This window comes from Nansenia antarctica, assembly GCF_963989245.1.
Source record: "Nansenia antarctica genome assembly, chromosome: 16".
Classification (NCBI taxonomy): Eukaryota; Metazoa; Chordata; class Actinopteri; order Argentiniformes; family Microstomatidae; genus Nansenia; species Nansenia antarctica.
In genome coordinates, this window is record NC_137686.1 from 19536255 (window position 1) to 19554595 (window position 18341).

General features: G+C 47.6%; 1 protein-coding gene across 1 annotated transcript; it reads right to left on the minus strand.

The window, feature by feature from the left end:
- mfsd14a2 (major facilitator superfamily domain containing 14A2) lies at nucleotides 1-17356 on the minus strand. The gene is made up of 12 exons (XM_080546664.1): nucleotides 17222-17356; nucleotides 12716-12811; nucleotides 10176-10238; nucleotides 9543-9670; nucleotides 8740-8854; nucleotides 7731-7949; nucleotides 7359-7472; nucleotides 5460-5531; nucleotides 4830-4942; nucleotides 3121-3218; nucleotides 2627-2793; nucleotides 1-699 (listed from the first exon to the last, which is right to left on the minus strand). The coding sequence occupies exons 1-12, from the start codon at nucleotides 17306-17308 to the stop codon at nucleotides 487-489; spliced, it is 1485 nt and encodes a 494-aa protein (XP_080402790.1). The 5' UTR covers nucleotides 17309-17356; the 3' UTR covers nucleotides 1-486.
- Between the last annotated feature and the right edge of the window lie 985 nt (nucleotides 17357-18341).

Genomic DNA, 18341 nt, shown 5'->3' on the forward strand with positions numbered 1-18341 from the left:
TTAGAAGAAGAATCACACAGGGCTTAGTAACAATTAAGACAGCCTTCACCCAAACCAAACCAAATCACGTGTGTGGGTCCTGCTCCCGTGCGTCTTCGCAGAGCAAGCCTCCACATCCTCTCTACACTGTCCATGCCTCACAGCGCTGAGGGCCGAGTCCAGCTGAGATAAGCCACTCCACACAGTTCCCAGCCTCTCCCTCCCTCTCTCTCTCTCTCCTTTTTTCTCACATTCCCTCTCTCAGGGCTCACAGAAAGTCCTCACACTACCCTAGCTTCAGAGGGGGTGTTGAGACAGAGGACGGCCCACTATGTGCTGTGGAAACACACACACACACACACGTTCCCGGGACTCGGAAGAGGCCACACGGTGTGTCTTGTGTGTGTGCGCGCGCGTGTGTGTGTGTGTTTGTGTGTGTGTGCGTAACGGTCCATGAGAGGGGCAGGTGGAGAGTGTGTGTCCCCCTCCTCCCCCCTCGGGCTGGGGTTATACACTGCTGTCATCCAGCAGAGGCTCCTTGCCCTCCGCCCCGCTGCCCTGGGGGCCGTGGGAGTGGCTCTGGGCTCCGTTGCTGTGCTTCTTGTACCCGCCGAGCCTCACGCCCGGCCCGCTGTGCTCAGGGATGAACAGAGCCACCAGGAGGGAGAGCAGCACGGAGCACGCCCCGAACAGGAACGGCGGACCTGGGATGATGGAGCTCTGAATGGGGGGGGGGCGGGGGGGGGGAAGAAACCAGAGGTGATTAGGGTGTTTGGTGGTGGAAGTGTATGTCTTATGGTGTTTGTATCAAATTGTTCCATCGTTCACGACCTCTAATGGTGGCTGGAAACAAACAGTTGAAGACACACATTATTATGTACATCTGAAGAGGATTCTATTGAAATAATTAAGTCTGTTGTCTAGGTGGGATTGTCACCATGCTGCTTACACCTATCCATTCCTCTCGCAAAGGGGTCGGCAACCTTTACTATCAAAACAGGCATTTTTGTGCCCAATTTTGTCCCCGTCTGGGAAACATATTTGAGCCTAATAATGAAAGTTACACAGCCTATTACGTCTAAATTAGCCTATCGACATTACTAACAGGTGTAAATGAAAAAGCATTCATTCAAATGTTTCACCACATGTGACTACTTTGCAGTGGGCTGTTTATGATTATTTGGTACTTTAACATTGCATCTACGAAAAATACCATGTTTTGTTGCATTTATGAAATTATAGACGGTTTCATTTTCTTTTCTTTTTTTAACATGTTTTTAGGGCATTTCTGCTTTATTGGGATAGAGACAGTAGAGATTGACAAGAAGGATGGGTGAGAGAGAGGGGGATGACCAGAGACCTTGCGATGATACGGTGTGCTCCTTTAGTGTGCTACACCACCTACGCACCCCCATGTTTCAATACAATTTTGACTAAAGTCCAATTCAGTGCGAGGTAATCCTCTTCTTTTTTCCTCAGCCACGTACAGCAATCAACCCTCGGGATCAGCTACGGGTCATTCAATTCATTGACAGAATTACAACTTGCTAAAACAGATACTTTGTTGCAAAGATAATAGCCTATGAAAGGATAGTGTTCTCACCCGTTAAATACGATTTCTGTTTCTGAAGGTCACTTTGATCTTCTCGATATCAGGGCTGTAAGATGTCACTTTGATCTTCACACAACACTTCAGGCTCTCCTCTGTGAAGCGGGAGCCATGTTTGGATTTTACGTTGTTCCTGCTTGAGAAAACCTGCTTGTACAAGTACGTTGACCCAAAGATGTCAAGACAGGACTCCAAATACATACTTCTTCATGTTCATATAATTGTCGGGAACAGCGTTCCATGTTTCAAATGCTGGGAGGTTTTCAATATCGCTCAATTTGTGGTTTTGTGGAGCGAGAACGGCCTTCTGACAGGTGACATCTTGGAGCTGGGCTGTCAGACACCCATACGTCTTTGTCAGCTACGCCAGTCAGTCAAATTTCAAGGTTGACTTACTCTTGTGAATGAGAACATGTTCAACAGGGATGGGTCAGTGTCCAGTGGTGTGACACGGAAGGATGGTGTCGTTTTTTTCCTTTCTGTACTCGCTGAATCGTTCCCCAAATGCAGTTTGCGTTCCGATGACCTTTGTAAATAATCACAATTGATGTGGTTGTGTCCTTCTTTAAACTCTGGTGAACACTGTCAACTTGCGCTCAAATGCGAAAACATTTTCCAGCACCTGCAGGGCCGTGCTTCCCTTTCCCTGGAGACTTTTGTTCAGCGTGTTTAGGTGACTTGTCATGTCCACCATGAAGTGCAGCTTCAAAAAAGGCCCTGGGCGGTAGATGTAGGCTATGATGCACATTTTAGTTGACTAAATATCAAAACTTTATTATTATTATTGATTTCTTTTTCAGTGTATAGGCTACACATTTTTACAATTGGAGAATGTAAGAATCACTTACAACAATGATGAATGAAAATGATAATGTAAAAAAAATTAAAAGGTTTATTTCATTTCCATATAATTTTTGGTCAAAGCCACTGGACTCGGGCAAAAGAGCCGCATGTGTCTCTGGAGCTGCAGCTTGCCGACCCCTGCTCTAGCACAACCACACAAGTGCTTAGAAAGTGTAGACTGGTCCCTGTGCTCACCTCGTCAGTGGGGTTGGCCATGTTGGCTTTGGCCCCTTTGTCTGGGTTGTCCAAGGCGTCGATCGGGTCCAGCTCCACGTGGAACAGGTAGAACACAAAGCCGTAGAGGGCGGGGCCCAAGCCGTTACACAGGCCCCGGATCCCCGTGATCATCCCCTGGACCACGCCTACACACACACACACACACACGACACACAACACACCAACGTCAGGCTGAATGCTCTGATAGCCATGCATCAGTGTTTCCCATACACAGACAAGACTGTGGTGGGCCGCCATAGTCCAATTTGTCTCGCCAGTCACAAAACGAACCAAAAGTACCCCCACCCCCACCCCCACCCCCACCTGCCACAGTCTCACAAAATCATGTGGGAAACACTAATGCATTCCATCAACAAGTACATGAGGTTACACTCTTTACATTCATTCAGGCAAACGCAGTTGTCTAACATGGTTTGGGTTGTGCTGTGTGATCTGTGTGTGTGTGAGCTCACCCTGCTGGTCGGGGTCGGCGTTGCGGGACACGATGGCACTGATGGCGGGGAAGGTGATGCTGGACATGGCCGCGACTGCTCCAGCTGCCCACATCATCCTGACAAGGGTTGGGGGGAGAGAGAGAGAGAGAGAGAGAGAGAGAGGGGGGGGGGGTAGAGAGAAAGAGAAGGGGTGAGAGAGAGAAGGGGAGACACACCATGTCAAAACACAGACACACACGCACACTTCATTAGAACACACAGAACTACAGTTCCTGACCCTTCGCTTAGGCCCATTGGCCAGATCAACAATGGAAACATTCCATTCAGTAAATTCTGGCCCTGCATTGGTTATATTATATCCTAGTATGTAAATATGACCCTCCTCCACTAAGGAAAGAGGAAGCAGCAGAACGTTTATAAGTTGGTGATCACGGAAATCCTCCGGACCAGAATATCCCCCCGAGACAACATCAGTTTGGCCTCTGTTCAACTCCGCTCCCGCTGCCTCGCCCGGAGCCAAGAACAACAGCAATAAGACAATGTGCTGTTCCAGGATCAACACGGAGGTCAGCGAGTCAGAGCTACTTCCCCCAGGGCCAAAACAACTAACATGAGATTGCTGTGAAACCCAGGAGGAGAAGGTAAACTATCCTCAGCTGACTTCATGTGAAACAACCCTCACAATATGACCTATTCAACATGCGCCATCGTCGGCGATGCGGGCAGGCGGATTACAGTCAGCTGATGCTCCGCTGCCCTCTAGTGGTCTGACGGGGCCAGTGCTCCAGCGCTGGGCTGGTTTGGGCCCAGACGGGCTCAGACAGGCTACAAAAGCACAGCAGGGGGGAAACAAAAGGGCGCTAGCCTTATAACCAAACTGTGACATGAGCCTGCATAGTACATTTGAACAGCGCGGTGTGAGAGTGAGGTACATTTGAACAGCGTGGTGTGAGAGTGAGGTACATTTGAACAGCGTGGTGTGAGAGTGAGGTACATTTGAACAGCGTGGTGTGAGAGTGAGGTACATTTGAACAGCGTGGTGTGAGAGTGGGGTACATTTGAACAGCGTGGTGTGAGAGTGAGGTACATTTGAACAGCGTGGTGTGAGAGTGAGGTACATTTGAACAGCGTGGTGTGAGAGTGAGGTACATTTGAACAGCGTGGTGTGAGAGTGAGGTACATTTGAACAGCGTGGTGTGAGAGTGAGGTACATTTGAACAGCGTGGTGTGAGAGTGAGGTACATTTGAACAGCGTGGTGTGAGAGTGAGGTACATTTGAACAGCGTGGTGTGAGAGTGAGGTACATTTGAACAGCGTGGTGTGAGAGTGAGGTACATTTGAACAGCGTGGTGTGAGAGTGAGGTACATTTGAACAGCGTGGTGTGAGAGTGAGGTACATTTGAACAGCGTGGTGTGAGAGTGAGGTACATTTGAACAGCGTGGTGTGAGAGTGAGGTACATTTGAACAGCGTGGTGTGAGAGTGAGGTACATTTGAACAGCGTACTTAGCAAGGACACTGCACTCTTAAACTTGCACACTGACTATGACTTTGTTCTTGCACAATATCTTTAAACTTGGTTGTATATTTAAATATTTTTAAACTTGGCTGTATTTTTCCTCTAACTAGAAGCCGATGAGGAAATGTATAGAGAGAAGCAGGGACCAAGAATTCCAATGCACTTGTACCTGTTACATATGGCAAATGAACCTGAACTTGAACACTAACCAGGGCTGGGAGCCGAAGCCGTACCAGGCCAGCTGCAGGATCTGGAAGCCCAGGCCCAGGAGGATAGTGTTCTTGTTCCCTATGGAGCGCATCAGGATCCCCAGAACCACCGTCTGAAGGAGGGCAGGCAGGAGGGACAGGCAATGAAAATACTAGGACTCTAAACATTTGGTTTAAAACAAACATTTCGGTACATTATTTGCATATTCTAAGTATAACATATATGTCAACTACGTATGCTAAATATATGTCAATTAACTATATATATATAATGAACTATGATGTCAATTAACTATATATTAGTCAACTATGATGACGATAACAACCACAACTATGATGACAATCACAACCTATATCATGGCTAGGGCACCGAGTAACCATGCAACTACACCAGGAAACACTCTAGTTATTGCCTAAGACGTGCACCAGTGGGGGCGGTGGAGGACGGGCTCATTGTAATACATGGAATGGAATCAAACTCCAGAGAAATGTTAGAAACGTGTTGGACCATTCTGTTGTCTTTCCTCTTTCCATACATTACAATGAGCCCCATCCTCCGACGTCTACCTCCACCAGCCTCCCATGAGGGGCACTAACAGGTCAACGTAGAGAAGGTCCACGTCCTCGTACCTGAGCCACGATGGAGAGGATCCCCACCACAGCGATGAAGGCGGCCACCGTCTCGGACGAAAACCGTATGACCTTCAGGTGACAACACACGACAGGTTAACCTTGTGACAAGACCATTCTGGCATGGCCACACACACACACACACACACACACACACACACACACCGAGAGAGGGACAGTTCAGACATCTCTATCGGATGTCAAGCTACAGGTTTCATCCACCTCCTTACAACCGTAAGGAATGCGTTGACTGTGGGACTGCGGTATTTACGTTATCCCGCTTTGCAACCGAATCCTCGACTAAACACAAGAGGCGTTTATTTTTCCTCGCGTGGATCCAGGTCAAACCTGTTTCCATTATCTTGTTCGACACAGACACACCGGCGGGGGACAGCTGCTGTGACACTCCGGAGAGTAAATCATGACAATGAATGAGGAGGGATATACGATCATGATAAACCGCTTCTGCAACAAACGAAAAAAAGAGGAAACCAGGACAAAGGCCGCTGGAACTGAGGTAGGTGTGGTGGGAAGGGCCGTCTCCCCGTTCCAAAAGTTTGCATCAGAGGGCAGTTGAGAACTCACCCAGACCCCCCCCCGCCCCCCCCCCCCCCACACACACACACACCCGCCCCCCCCCACACATACATCCGCCCCCCTCCACGGCTGTGAGTCAGACTGGCCTGACAAGTCAGCGAGCGTAGGACCCAGCAGGCGTTGTGGACACAAAAACAACAGTTGGGGAGCTTGAACAAGCAGGAGACCACATTCATGACTGGAGGCTACAGGCTCCTAACAACCCGTCACGGATCTACTGATACAGCAAAGTCAATCTTCATTATCCCCACGGGGACGTTTGGTTATTATAGGGCATTTAGCCGACACTTTTACCCCAAGCGACCTACATCGCAGTGAGTGCATACATTTTCAGTATCTATGGTCCGAGCGGGGGAATCGAACACACAACCTAAGCATAGTTAGCGGCCATGCTCTACCAACTGAGCTACAGAGGACCACGTGCATACAGGGTGGGCATGCAACACCACATACACAAAATACAAAACACAGAAACATTATTGTGGGGCTATAATACTGCTAGTTCAGATTCCCGCTGATGCACCACTGCATGTGCTCCGCTTAGAAACAGAACAACGTAAGTTATTCAATAAAGACCTGCTGGTGTCATGCAATAGTGTGGGTAACAAACGACTGCTGTTTTTGGTTCGGAAACGTTTCCATGGTTACGGCACTATTAGCCCTTCAGGCCCTCGAATGCTTTCCGATCGTGCTTCTTCCCCGATTATTTATGGTCACAACTTGGCTGTATCAGATACACATTTTGGAACCACTATCACAACAATAACATGCCTTGTTTAGATAAGAAACAACGGACAACTGCTCTCCAACAAAGCAGGAGCAGCATTGAGGATAGCGGTGGCCTAGTGGATAGTGAGCTGGACTGGTGGTGATCAGGAGTCCAAATCCCACCTGGGAACACCACCACTAGTGTGCCGTTGAGTAAGGCACTTAGCCTTAGTTGAGTTACTCCAGGAAGACTGTCCCTGTAGGGGCGCTTAGGTGGCGTAGCGGGTTAAGCGCAGACCATGTAACCGCAGGGTTCGATTCCGGACGATTCCGGCCGGGGACATATCCTGCATGTCATCCCTCCTCTCTCTCACCCATCCTTCCTATCTAAAATCTTCACTGTATCTGTCATTAAAAATAAAAAATATGAGTGGGACTGCCCCACTCATAAAAAAAAATAATAAAAAAAATAAAATAATAATGACTGTCCCTGTAGTCGCTAATTGTAAATGCTAAATGGTAAAAACAAATCAAAATGTAAGTAGCAGATGAACATGATGAAGGCTGTATGTGGAGCCGGGGGTGTGGTGGTACCTGTCTGAGATAGAGGAAGAAGCTGGAGTACTGTCCTGCCTCTGGGAGGTACGACAGGAACACCGTGATACAGATGAGCAGCACCGTGGAGTCCTGGCCCACTTTACGCAGAGACTGGGAGAGAGAGAGAGAGACGAGAGAGCACCGACACCTCAAACAACACACCCACGACCACTACGGTAAACACTGCTATGATGACAGCCCAGAGGCAGAGATATGCAATTTGGAACGTTCATGGGGAATTAAGCGTGTAATCGTCATTTTTTAGTGCCAAGATGGGAGTGTGCTTTCGCCAAACGCTAGTGACAGTCACAGAGCTAGTGAAAAAAAAAATAAAAAAAAAATAATAACAGTCGATGGCCCTCTACTCACGGCAAAGGGGTCGGCCTGCTCCCAGGAGATGGGGGCTCCCCAGGAGGCCGGCCTCATCTTCTCTGGCAGGGACTCTGGCACGGCCACCAGGATGAAGCAGATGTCCAGCAGGGCGATGGCCGTGGCCAGGATGACCACCAGCGTGTCCCCGTAGGTCAGGGACAGGTAGGCCCCGATGGCAGGGCTGGTCACCAGGCTGGCCGCAAACGTGGCCGACACCTGGGGAGGGGAGGGGAACAATGTGGTGTTACACTAATATTACACACCTTTAGTTGTGCGTGTGTGTGTAATAGATAAGATTGATAGATATGATTTATATACACTCACAAAAGGACTTTATTAGGAACACCTGTCCACCTTCTCATTCATTTAGGTGGTGTAATGGTGTGGGGAATGTTTTCTTGGCACACTTTAGCCCTGTTAATACCAATCAATCATCACGTGAATGCCACAGCCTATTGTTGCTGACCATGTGCATCCCTTCATGGCCACAATGTACCCATCTTCTACTGGCTACTTCCAGCATGATAATGCACCATGTCGCAAAGCAAAACTCATCTCAAACTGGTTTCATGAACATGACAATGAGTTCTTCCCAGTCACCGGAGCTGAATCCAATAGAACACCTTTGGGATGTGGTAGAACAGGAGATTCACAGCTTGAAAGTGCACCGGAAAGATCTGCAGGAACTGTGTGATGCAATCATGTCATCATGGGCCAGAAAGGAAAGTTCAAAGGAAAGTTTCCAGCATCTTGTGGAATCAATGTCACAAAGAATTGAGGCTGTTTTGAGAGCAAAGGGAGGCCTTTACCCAGTATTAGCATAGTGTTCCTAACAAAGTGCTCTGTGAGAGTACATATATATCAATCTTATCCAACATGTTCGCAGTGCTCATGAAAAGCAATGGGTGATGGTAGTGGCTCATATCTGACAGCATGCCACTAACGGCGTCTCAGTGCTTTAGTCACACATTTGAGACATGGACATGGATGTTGTTCTGGGCCTTACTAAACCGTAGGCTGTGCTCCTCTCGTGCTCCTGTGTGATGTCGGCCACATACGCAAAGATCACAGAGAAGGTGACGGCGAAGACACCGGACATGGAAATGACCGCAAAGTACCACCTGAGGAGGAAAGAGAGGGGAGGACAAGAGGAGGGGGGAGGACAAGAGGAGAAGGAGGAGAGGGGAGGACAAGAGGAGAAGGAGGAGAGGGGAGGGGAGGACAAGAGGAGGAGGAGGAGAGGACAAGAGGAGGAGGAGGATGGGAGGACAAGAGGAGGGGGGAGGACAAGAGGAGGAGGAGGGGAGGACAAGGAGGGGAGGGGATGGGAGGACAAGAGGAGGAGGAGGAGAGGACAAGAGGAGGAGGAGGAGAGGGGAGGATTAGAGGACAACAGGAGGGGGGAGGACAAGAGGAGGAGGAGGGGAGGACATGAGGGAGGCGTGTCAGCTGAAACAGAACTCTTAATGCCACTGCTAGTCTCTACTGTATGTCAACAGAGGTACAGACTAAGCCTACTCTTAGCATTGTTATGATCCGCTGAGAGCTCAACAGCAGGCTTAGTCTGGGTGCAACGGGCTGGGAGCCACCTAGTTTACTATCTATCTAGATGGCTACCCGTCTAATCATATCAGACATTGTTTGGAAACAAACGTTGAGTGTGTTAACAATGATAATTTACTTTTAGTTTTCTTTTGTTTGGTGATTCAGGTGTATTTCCATTGTGCGACATGACTCGTTATAGCCTAAATGCATTTGTATGAAAACCGGTTCGTGTCGAAGAGCTGTGATATCTGCGGGCTCACTCACCACGGGCTGATCTTCATCAGGGGGATGGGGGCGCAGGTGAAGAAGACGGTTAGCAGCAGGAATGACTTGCGCCCCCATACGTCCGACAACGCTCCGATCAGGGGGGCACTGAGGAAGGATAGCAGGCCCTGGGGGAGGAGGGAGGGGCGAGGCGAGGGAGGGGCGAGAGAGAGAGAGAGAGAGAGAGAGAGAGAGAGAGAGAGAGAGATCACTGAGCTGAGCATTGGGTGAATGTGTATCTAACCATGTTTACATTGAAACATAAAGCTACAGCATGTACAGTGAGGCCTACCACTCCCACCTGAGTTAGGACATACTGTACAAGTAGAAGCCTGGAGATTAAAATGTAACATAAAGTAGCAAATGTCACCAGTGCTACAGCAGCTAGTACTAGCATCACAGCCATCAGCAAATGATTAAACACATGACGCCAGTGAGTAAGAGTCCCTTATCTAACCCACACACACAGAGAGAGAGAGAGAGAGAGAGAGAGAGAGAGAGAGAGAGAGAGAGAGAGATAGAGAGAGAGAGAGAGTTACACTAACATTACACCTTTTTTGGGGGGGGGGCGTGTGTGTGTGTGTGTGTGTGTGTGTGTGTGTGTGTGTGTGTGTGTGTATTGCCTTATCTTACCTTGACACCATGAATTAACCCATTCATCAGGAATGTGTGTTGAGGGAATGTTTCGCGTAAGACCTGGGAACGCAAACACAGATAAAGCGTCATGAGCCGATGTGTCCTTCATTTACAGTGTAACACACCCTGAACGTTGACCTCCAGCAGCTGGCTTCCATCTCAGGGTTATTCACACTAGAGCTAGGCCAGGAGTCAGCACCTCTGAACACACACCACCCTCCCCACCTGATCCTCTGTCAGTCAGAGACACGAGGAGATACTAATGGCCCCTGGTCCTCCTAGCATAGATTACTTGTTTCTTATGACGACTGATGGATAGATGATTCACTTACTTGGACACACGTATGGCTTGTAAGTCGCATTGGATAAAGCCATCTGCTAAATGGCAAAAAAGTAAGTGTAAATGAGAGCGAGCACGTCCTAGGTGATGGTCGCGCCAGTGGAATGAAGACAAGCCTGCTTTTAAGGAGTTGGGAATGACGGATGGTGTTTTTGGCTATATAGGCATATAGGCCCCCTGAGGACACAACCTAGAATATACACACTAACTAGGGAGGGCCAGTGTGTTTCCATGCAGAGTTCTCAGGTGGGGTTGGATTCAAGGTCAGAATATATTGGGTTTTGATGCTGAATGAGTGATGGTTCCACCACCAAGTTCATCGTTGTGTCATCCATTCACCTGACATGTGTCTACGAGCGAACAGACACACACAAAGACACTCACACACGCAGACGCACAGACACCCACACACACACAGACACAGACACACACACACACACACACACACACACACACACACACACACACACACACACACCTTGTCACAGTGGGAAAGGAACCCCATAAATCACAATTAGGAGCAGGTCTCAATGTTATAGACAGTGGCCCCAATGAGTACCATATAACCATCCCTATACTCTTGATCTCTGTCTGTCTGTCTGTCTGTCTGTCTGTCTGTCTGTCTGTCTGTCTGTCTGTCCGTCCTCCACCCTCCTACTACTGTGTCTGGTAACAATGAACCAGTTATACTGCATCTGCAGAGTTTCTCAAGTGACAATTAGCTAACTTTACTGAGAGAGCATTGATTGATGCATCCTGAACGATGAATATGTGCATTACTTTTTAATTGAAAATAAAATCAGGCACTTAAACATCTTCACTTGGCTTTTCAAAAAACACAAGGGAAAACCTTTTTTGTTTTGTTTTTTTCCCTTCTTTTTCTTCCACTAAGCCTAATCATTTCCGATTTCTTTCATCAGAAATTCTAGCCTACATTTTGTAATGACTGGAGATAAATTAATTATTGATAGGCTGCTCTGGAGACACATCAAAGTCGCCCGGCATAGAATCCCTATCCCTCCTTCCTTTACAAAACAACACGTTCACGGATCAGACCATCACATGTACGCCCATTTCAGCCGCGATCAGACGAGGTCAATCAACGGCGCGGACCTGAATCGATGCAACACGGTTCAAAGTCTATCACATCGGAGAGAACAGTAGTTAGGCAGCTCTTATTAAGAGCAGAGTGGAGGAGGTGTCATCGACACCAGCGTGAACATGACCCTCGGTTTAAATTAAACCGAACCGAGCGTGACCGGGAGAAAGAAAACAACGGCTGATTATCGCTCAGGAGGACCGCTGGCTACACACATGGGTAGCTTCAGTAGCCTGCGTGTCCCCTGGAGACCAGCTCCCCTGACTACACAGGCTCTGGATGGGGAGTACAGGGGCGGAGCCCGAGTGAGGCAGCAAAGGCTGCTGCTAGTTACTAATGAAGTGGGGGGGGGCTCAGCAGGAGTAGTGAAGCACCTCTCCAGCATCCCAGGGAGATAAAAGAGCAGCAAACCCACCAAGATCACCACTACACACACACACACACACACACACACAAACACACACACACGCACACGCACGCACACGCACACACACGCACACAAATAGAAAAAGTCTAGCGAAAGTAAGAACACAGAAGCCTGCGGACTTCAGTTAAGTCAAAGTTAAACAATGCATATATTCCATGATTCACTGGCTATTGTATGTTTAGCTGAAATGATAGGCCTTAGTAAACCTTTCCATTGACTGGGGTCACATGTTCCTGATTGTGTCTAGCCAACATCTACACACTGGTCTATTAACCCCCCGCCCCCGCTCCCACACCTCTCTCTCTCTGATAAGCCTCTCAACAAAGCGATGGTGCACAAACAATGCAACGTTTGATGTCCCTTTTCATATTTCCCAATCCATTTGGGCCAGCACAGGGTCTGCCGACACAGGGTCTCTCATCCACAAAACAGAGTGCGTCATCCAGCCCTCGTCGCCATTTGATTAGGATTCAATTATTCATAGATGTTTGTGGGGCTGCCTCATCCCAGGCAATGGGAAATGTCACTCCCTGGCTGGCCTTATGAAAGAATTACCAAGGGGTGGGTGGGAGGATGAATGCATTATAAACAGTCATGTAAGGGACCCCTTAACATAACAGTGTGTGTGTCTGTCTGTCAAGTGGGCGTGAATGGAAGGGCAGCGGGTTTACCGAGATCATAGGAGTGGTGAGCAGCCCCCAGGCGAAGAACTCCAGGAAGATGACCACCACAGCGTGGTACACACTGGGCTCGCCGATCCCCTGTGGCTGGAGGGAGAGAGGGAGAGAGGGAGAGAGGGAGAGAGGGAGAGGAAGAGGGGGACAACTGTTAGCTGAGAGGCAGTAAACATCATACTCAAGTCACCACACAAGTGAAGGGCCTGCTTAGTGCTGTAGTACCTGTAGTAGTAGCCTCTCTAGACAATGAGCAAAGAAACAGAGAAGCATTTGACAGCTCTTACCACTCATGACCTGTTTAACTGAAGACACAGACCTACTCCTCATAACACAATATCTGCGGAATGTGAATCGGATAACAACAAGACGTTCTCAGAGAGAGAATGAGAGAAAAAACAAAAACATTTTCCCCGACAGAGAAACACTGTTCATTCTGAATGGGTCGATAAGATCCTTCCTGTTGTCCGAGTGAATGGCGTGATGGGTGTGAGAGCGGATATCGAGCCTTGCCAGGAAGGCGAGGAGGTGTGAAAAGCATGGTGGCCGTAAAGTAGGCCAGGCCCAGCTCAAGACAGTAGCGGTTCATGTGGTTTGTCATTTAACCATGCAGCGAGGCTCAGACAGACAGACAACGCCGTCGGAACACAGACGGCCCCCTGCTGTGGCGGGTTATCACTGGGAGAGCACAGGGAGCAAACACTGCTTTTGATGAAAAGAGATGATTCCCTCCCCCCCCCCCCATCGCAAATCTGTGAACACCACCTGTTGCGGACATGATAACAAAAAGCCTTTGTCATCATTTGAAAACATTCTGGGTAAACAGCACAGTGGGCCTGAAAAAATGACGTGGCTTATGTTGGGTGTTGCAATGTCTTTACCAACACGAAAACCATTTGAAATTTAGGCTGTGTGTGTCCTTGTGTGAAATGGTATAAGATCCAATTTCAACCCTAACCAAGTCATCACACAGATTGCAAACTGAAGATAGATTACAGTTGAAACGAAGTCTCGCACAAATCATAGCATGAGGTGTTAATGACTGTCCTTGCCAGCTAATCAACACTTGTGAAAAGGTGTGATGAGAACAGAATGGCGTTGGTTTTGCAAACATGTAATGTTATTGGATGTTATTGGAATCATTAAGCCTATATGGGGGGTGCCTGGTAGTCTAGAAGTTAGAGCGGCCGCCAGCAATCGTAAGGTCGCTGGTTCGGTCCCCACCCCAGGGGGGACCGGGGGTGAACTGGTGACTGGAGGGTTGCTGGCCTGGCATCATATCTAAAGGTATCCTACCACCATTACCATTGCAGGGGTTGTGCAAAAAGATAAATTCCCCTCAGGGATCAATTAAGTATCATCGTTATTATTCTACACCTGTCAAATAGCATAATTTATTCTCTCACACACACACACACACACACACACACACACACACACACACACACACACACACCATTTAATTGAATACCTTTAATTACATTCCACTTATAATTTGGGTATAGGCTATGTGGCTTACTCATGAAACATGGATATGAACTTTAGTCCACGAACAAATATGTATCAAGTTCAGAAAAAAATGTTTTATCAGCAAACAATAAAACAAGGAAGGCACGACCTGCAATAGGCCTAGACTCAATCTTCTGATGCAATTATGAAACTAAGGGACTTATGAAAGATATGGTTATCTTGACAAATATCTTGCTAGCCCAAGCTTTAGCTATAATAACACACAAGTGGTTTCTCAGTTGTGTTCGTTAGCCGATGGACAACAAGACCAAGTATCTCTGATATCAGCGTTGACCTTTTGGCTTCAATAAGCCAACCCAAAATTATGAGACTCAATTCATGATTGAATCGCATATCTATCCAACTTCTGAGTTCACTAAGATATGAAACGGGAAGTTATCCCCAAACTTCGAATATAAATGTCATTGTAAAAAAAAAAAAAGGGCTTGACAGTATCGCAAAGCAACACACCCAAATTGTCAACAATACCGATGATGATGATGATGATGGTGTTCGACTTATTATGTCTGATTATATCGCCTTGTTGTACTTGTAGCATCCAGCTATTTAATAAGGCGCAAAAGTGTCAAAGCTTAACAAAAAAGACATGTCTTCTTTTTTTGACCGATAGCTAATTTAAAAAAAGCAAAAACATAACTATTATACAGTTTCTGGCTAGCTTATCACGCTAACAACGTCTGCTGCTATAGCTCGTTTCTATCTGTCCAACCTGTGCAGTGGCGTCCTATCCTAGTGTAACCCGGGCTAGTCTGTCTGACAGGACAAACACATCCTATCCTAGTGTAACCCGGGCTAGTCTGTCTGACAGGACGAACACATCCTATCCTAGTGTAACCCGGGCTAGTCTGTCTGACAGGACAAACACATCCTAGTGTAACCCGGGCTAGTCTGTCTGACAGGACAAACACATCCTATCCTAGTGTAACCCGGGCTAGTCTGTCTGACAGGACAAACACATCCTATCCTAGTGTAACCCGGGCTAGTCTGTCTGACAGGACGAACACATCCTATCCTAGTGTGACCCGGGCTAGTCTGTCTGACAGGACAAACACATCCTATCCTAGTGTAACCCGGGCTATTCTGTCTGACAGGACAAACACATCCTATCCTAGTGTAACCCGGGCTAGTCTGTCTGACAGGACAAACACATCCTATCCTAGTGTAACCCGGGCTAGTCTGTCTGACAGGACAAACACATCCTATCCTAGTGTGACCCGGGCTAGTCTGTCTGACAGGACAAACACATCCTATCCTAGTGTAACCCGGGCTAGTCTGTCTGACAGGACGAACACATCACATCCTAGTGTAACCCGGGCTAGTCTGTCTGACAGCACGAACACATCCTATCCTAGTGTGACCCGGGCTAGTCTGTCTGACAGGACGAACACATCCTATCCTAGTGTAACCCGGGCTAGTCTGTCTGACAGGACGAACACATCCTAGTGTCACCCGGGCTAGTCTGTCTGACAGGACAAACACATCCTATCCTAGTGTCACCCGGGCTAGTCTGTCTGACAGGACGAACACATCCTAGTGTCACCCGGGCTAGTCTGTCTGACAGGACGAACACATCCTATCCTAGTGTAACCCGGACTAGTCTGTCTGACAGGACAAACACATCCTATCCTAGTGTAACCCGGGCTAGTCTGTCTGACAGGACAAACATATCCTATCCTAGTGTAACCCGGACTAGTCTGTCTGACAGGACAAACACATCCTATCCTAGTGTGACCCGGGCTAGTCTGTCTGACAGGACAAACACATCCTATCCTAGTGTAACCCGGACTAGTCTGTCTGACAGGACAAACACATCCTATCCTAGTGTAACCCGGGCTAGTCTGTCTGACAGGACGAACACATCCTATCCTAGTGTAACCCGGGCTAGTCTGTCTGACAGGACGAACACATCCTATCCTAGTGTAACCCGGGCTAGTCTGTCTGACAGGACGAACACATCCTATCCTAGTGTAACCCGGGCTAGTCTGTCTGACAGGACAAACACATCCTAGTGTAACCCGGGCTAGTCTGTCTGACAGGACGAACACATCCTATCCTAGTGTGACCCGGGCTAGTCTGACTGACAGGACAAACACATCCTGGTGTAACCCGGGCTAGTCTGTCTGACAGGACGAACACATCCTATCCTAGTGTCACCCGGGCTAGTCTGTCTGACAGGACGAACACATCCTATCATAGTGTGACCCGGGCTAGTCTGTCTGACAGGACGAACACATCCTATCATAGTGTGACCCGGGCTAGTCTGTCTGACAGGACGAACACATCCTAGCCTAGTGTGACCCGGGCTAGTCTGTCTGACAGGACGAACACATCCTATCCTAGTGTGACCCGGGCTAGTCTGTCTGACAGGACAAACACATCCTATCCTAGTGTAACCCGGGCTAGTCTGTCTGACAGGACGAACACATCCCATCCTAGTGTGACCCGGGCTAGTCTGTCTGACAGGACGAACATCCCATCCTAGTGTGACCCGGGCTAGTCTGTCTGACAGGACAAACACATCCTAGTGTAACCCGGCTAGTCTGTCTGACAGGACAAACACATCCTATCCTAGTGTAACCCGGGCTAGTCTGTCTGACAGGACAAACACATCCTAGTGTAACCCGGCTAGTCTGTCTGACAGGACGAACACATCCAGCTGACGTGTAAAACGCTCAGGCACAGACTTGAGACATGACAGCAGTAGCTTTTTCTTTTCCTTTTAATGTTTTTCTTTTGTTGTTTTTGTTGTCGTTGAATTGTTGTATTATTGTTCTTATTGTTGAATAAAAAGACAATTGCAAAAAAAAAAAAACGCTCAGGCCGCTGAACCAAACAAACGGACATCACGGGCATTACTCCTTCATTTCACAACAAAACATCTTGCGACAAATATCTCGCATTGCAACAATTATAACACATATCGCTATACTGCTACTCAGCCAAAGAAGAAAGGTAAATAAATATTTAACTCACAGTGGAGCCTCCATCTTTTATAATAATCTTCTTGGCCAGGAGAATGCTGCGGTTCAGCCGCTTTTTCTTCTTCTTCTCTCCCGTCATTGTTAATGTTAGCTGATGTCCATTCTGGGTGTCAGAGAGGTAAGGTTTAGGGATTGAGCCTTTCAACTAGTTATCAATAATTGACTCGCCTGGTCTGGCTACCTTAGCTAAGCTAAATGATTGCCCATGTCCCCACCTCACTCTGACCCATCTTCCTGGACAAAAACAAACCCCGCCCCCTCCTGGACGAGATCCCGCCCCCTCCTGGACGAGATCCCGCCCCCTCCTGCACGAGATCCCGCCCTGATTGGCAGGCAGGCAGCGTCAACTCTGGGGTTGATAGGCTAAACACAACGTTTGTACTAATTGATAACACAATGTCATTTGGCAGCATCATCGCGGCTTTGCCAGAACAAAGGGGACCCCCTTTATATAGGTGGGCACTGGGCAGCATTGCTCTGATTAGAGTGGTCTCTATCAGATATACATACCTCCTGTGCCTCCTCCCTCGACTTCATGAGAGCAACAGGAAGGATTACATCATTGTATTTAATTTATTTATGATTTTTTTTTAAATACAAAAACAGTGTAACCACAACCCCCATATGCACTGGTCACTGGTCAGAACCACCTGTAGTGTGTAGCCTATTCATGAAGACAAGAAAACAGCTCAGTCTTACAGAGCTGCAAGTAAGTGTGTCCTTCAATAAAACAATAACCACTGTCAATCATCATTGTCAGTTTATTTCTGTGAGAGCACAGTAGACATAACCAAATGAGCTTGGGTTGAGAGGATAGTAAACATTACTCCACTGTGCATACATACACGATCATGCTTACCTATAGATGACATTAAAAAGTATTGTAGCCTAAACTATACAGCTTTATGAGCATAGTAAAAAAGCCATCATTTTCAGTATATAAAGGAGGCAGCATTCTTTAGATCCAACTGTGAAGAACCTGAAATCACAGTCTTTTTTTCCAATACAATCTCATGACATTGCACAAGTAATCAATTATATAGGAAACTATAAAATACAAATTATTCAAGAGAGAAACACTTGAAAAGAAAAAAAATACATGCCGAGTGACA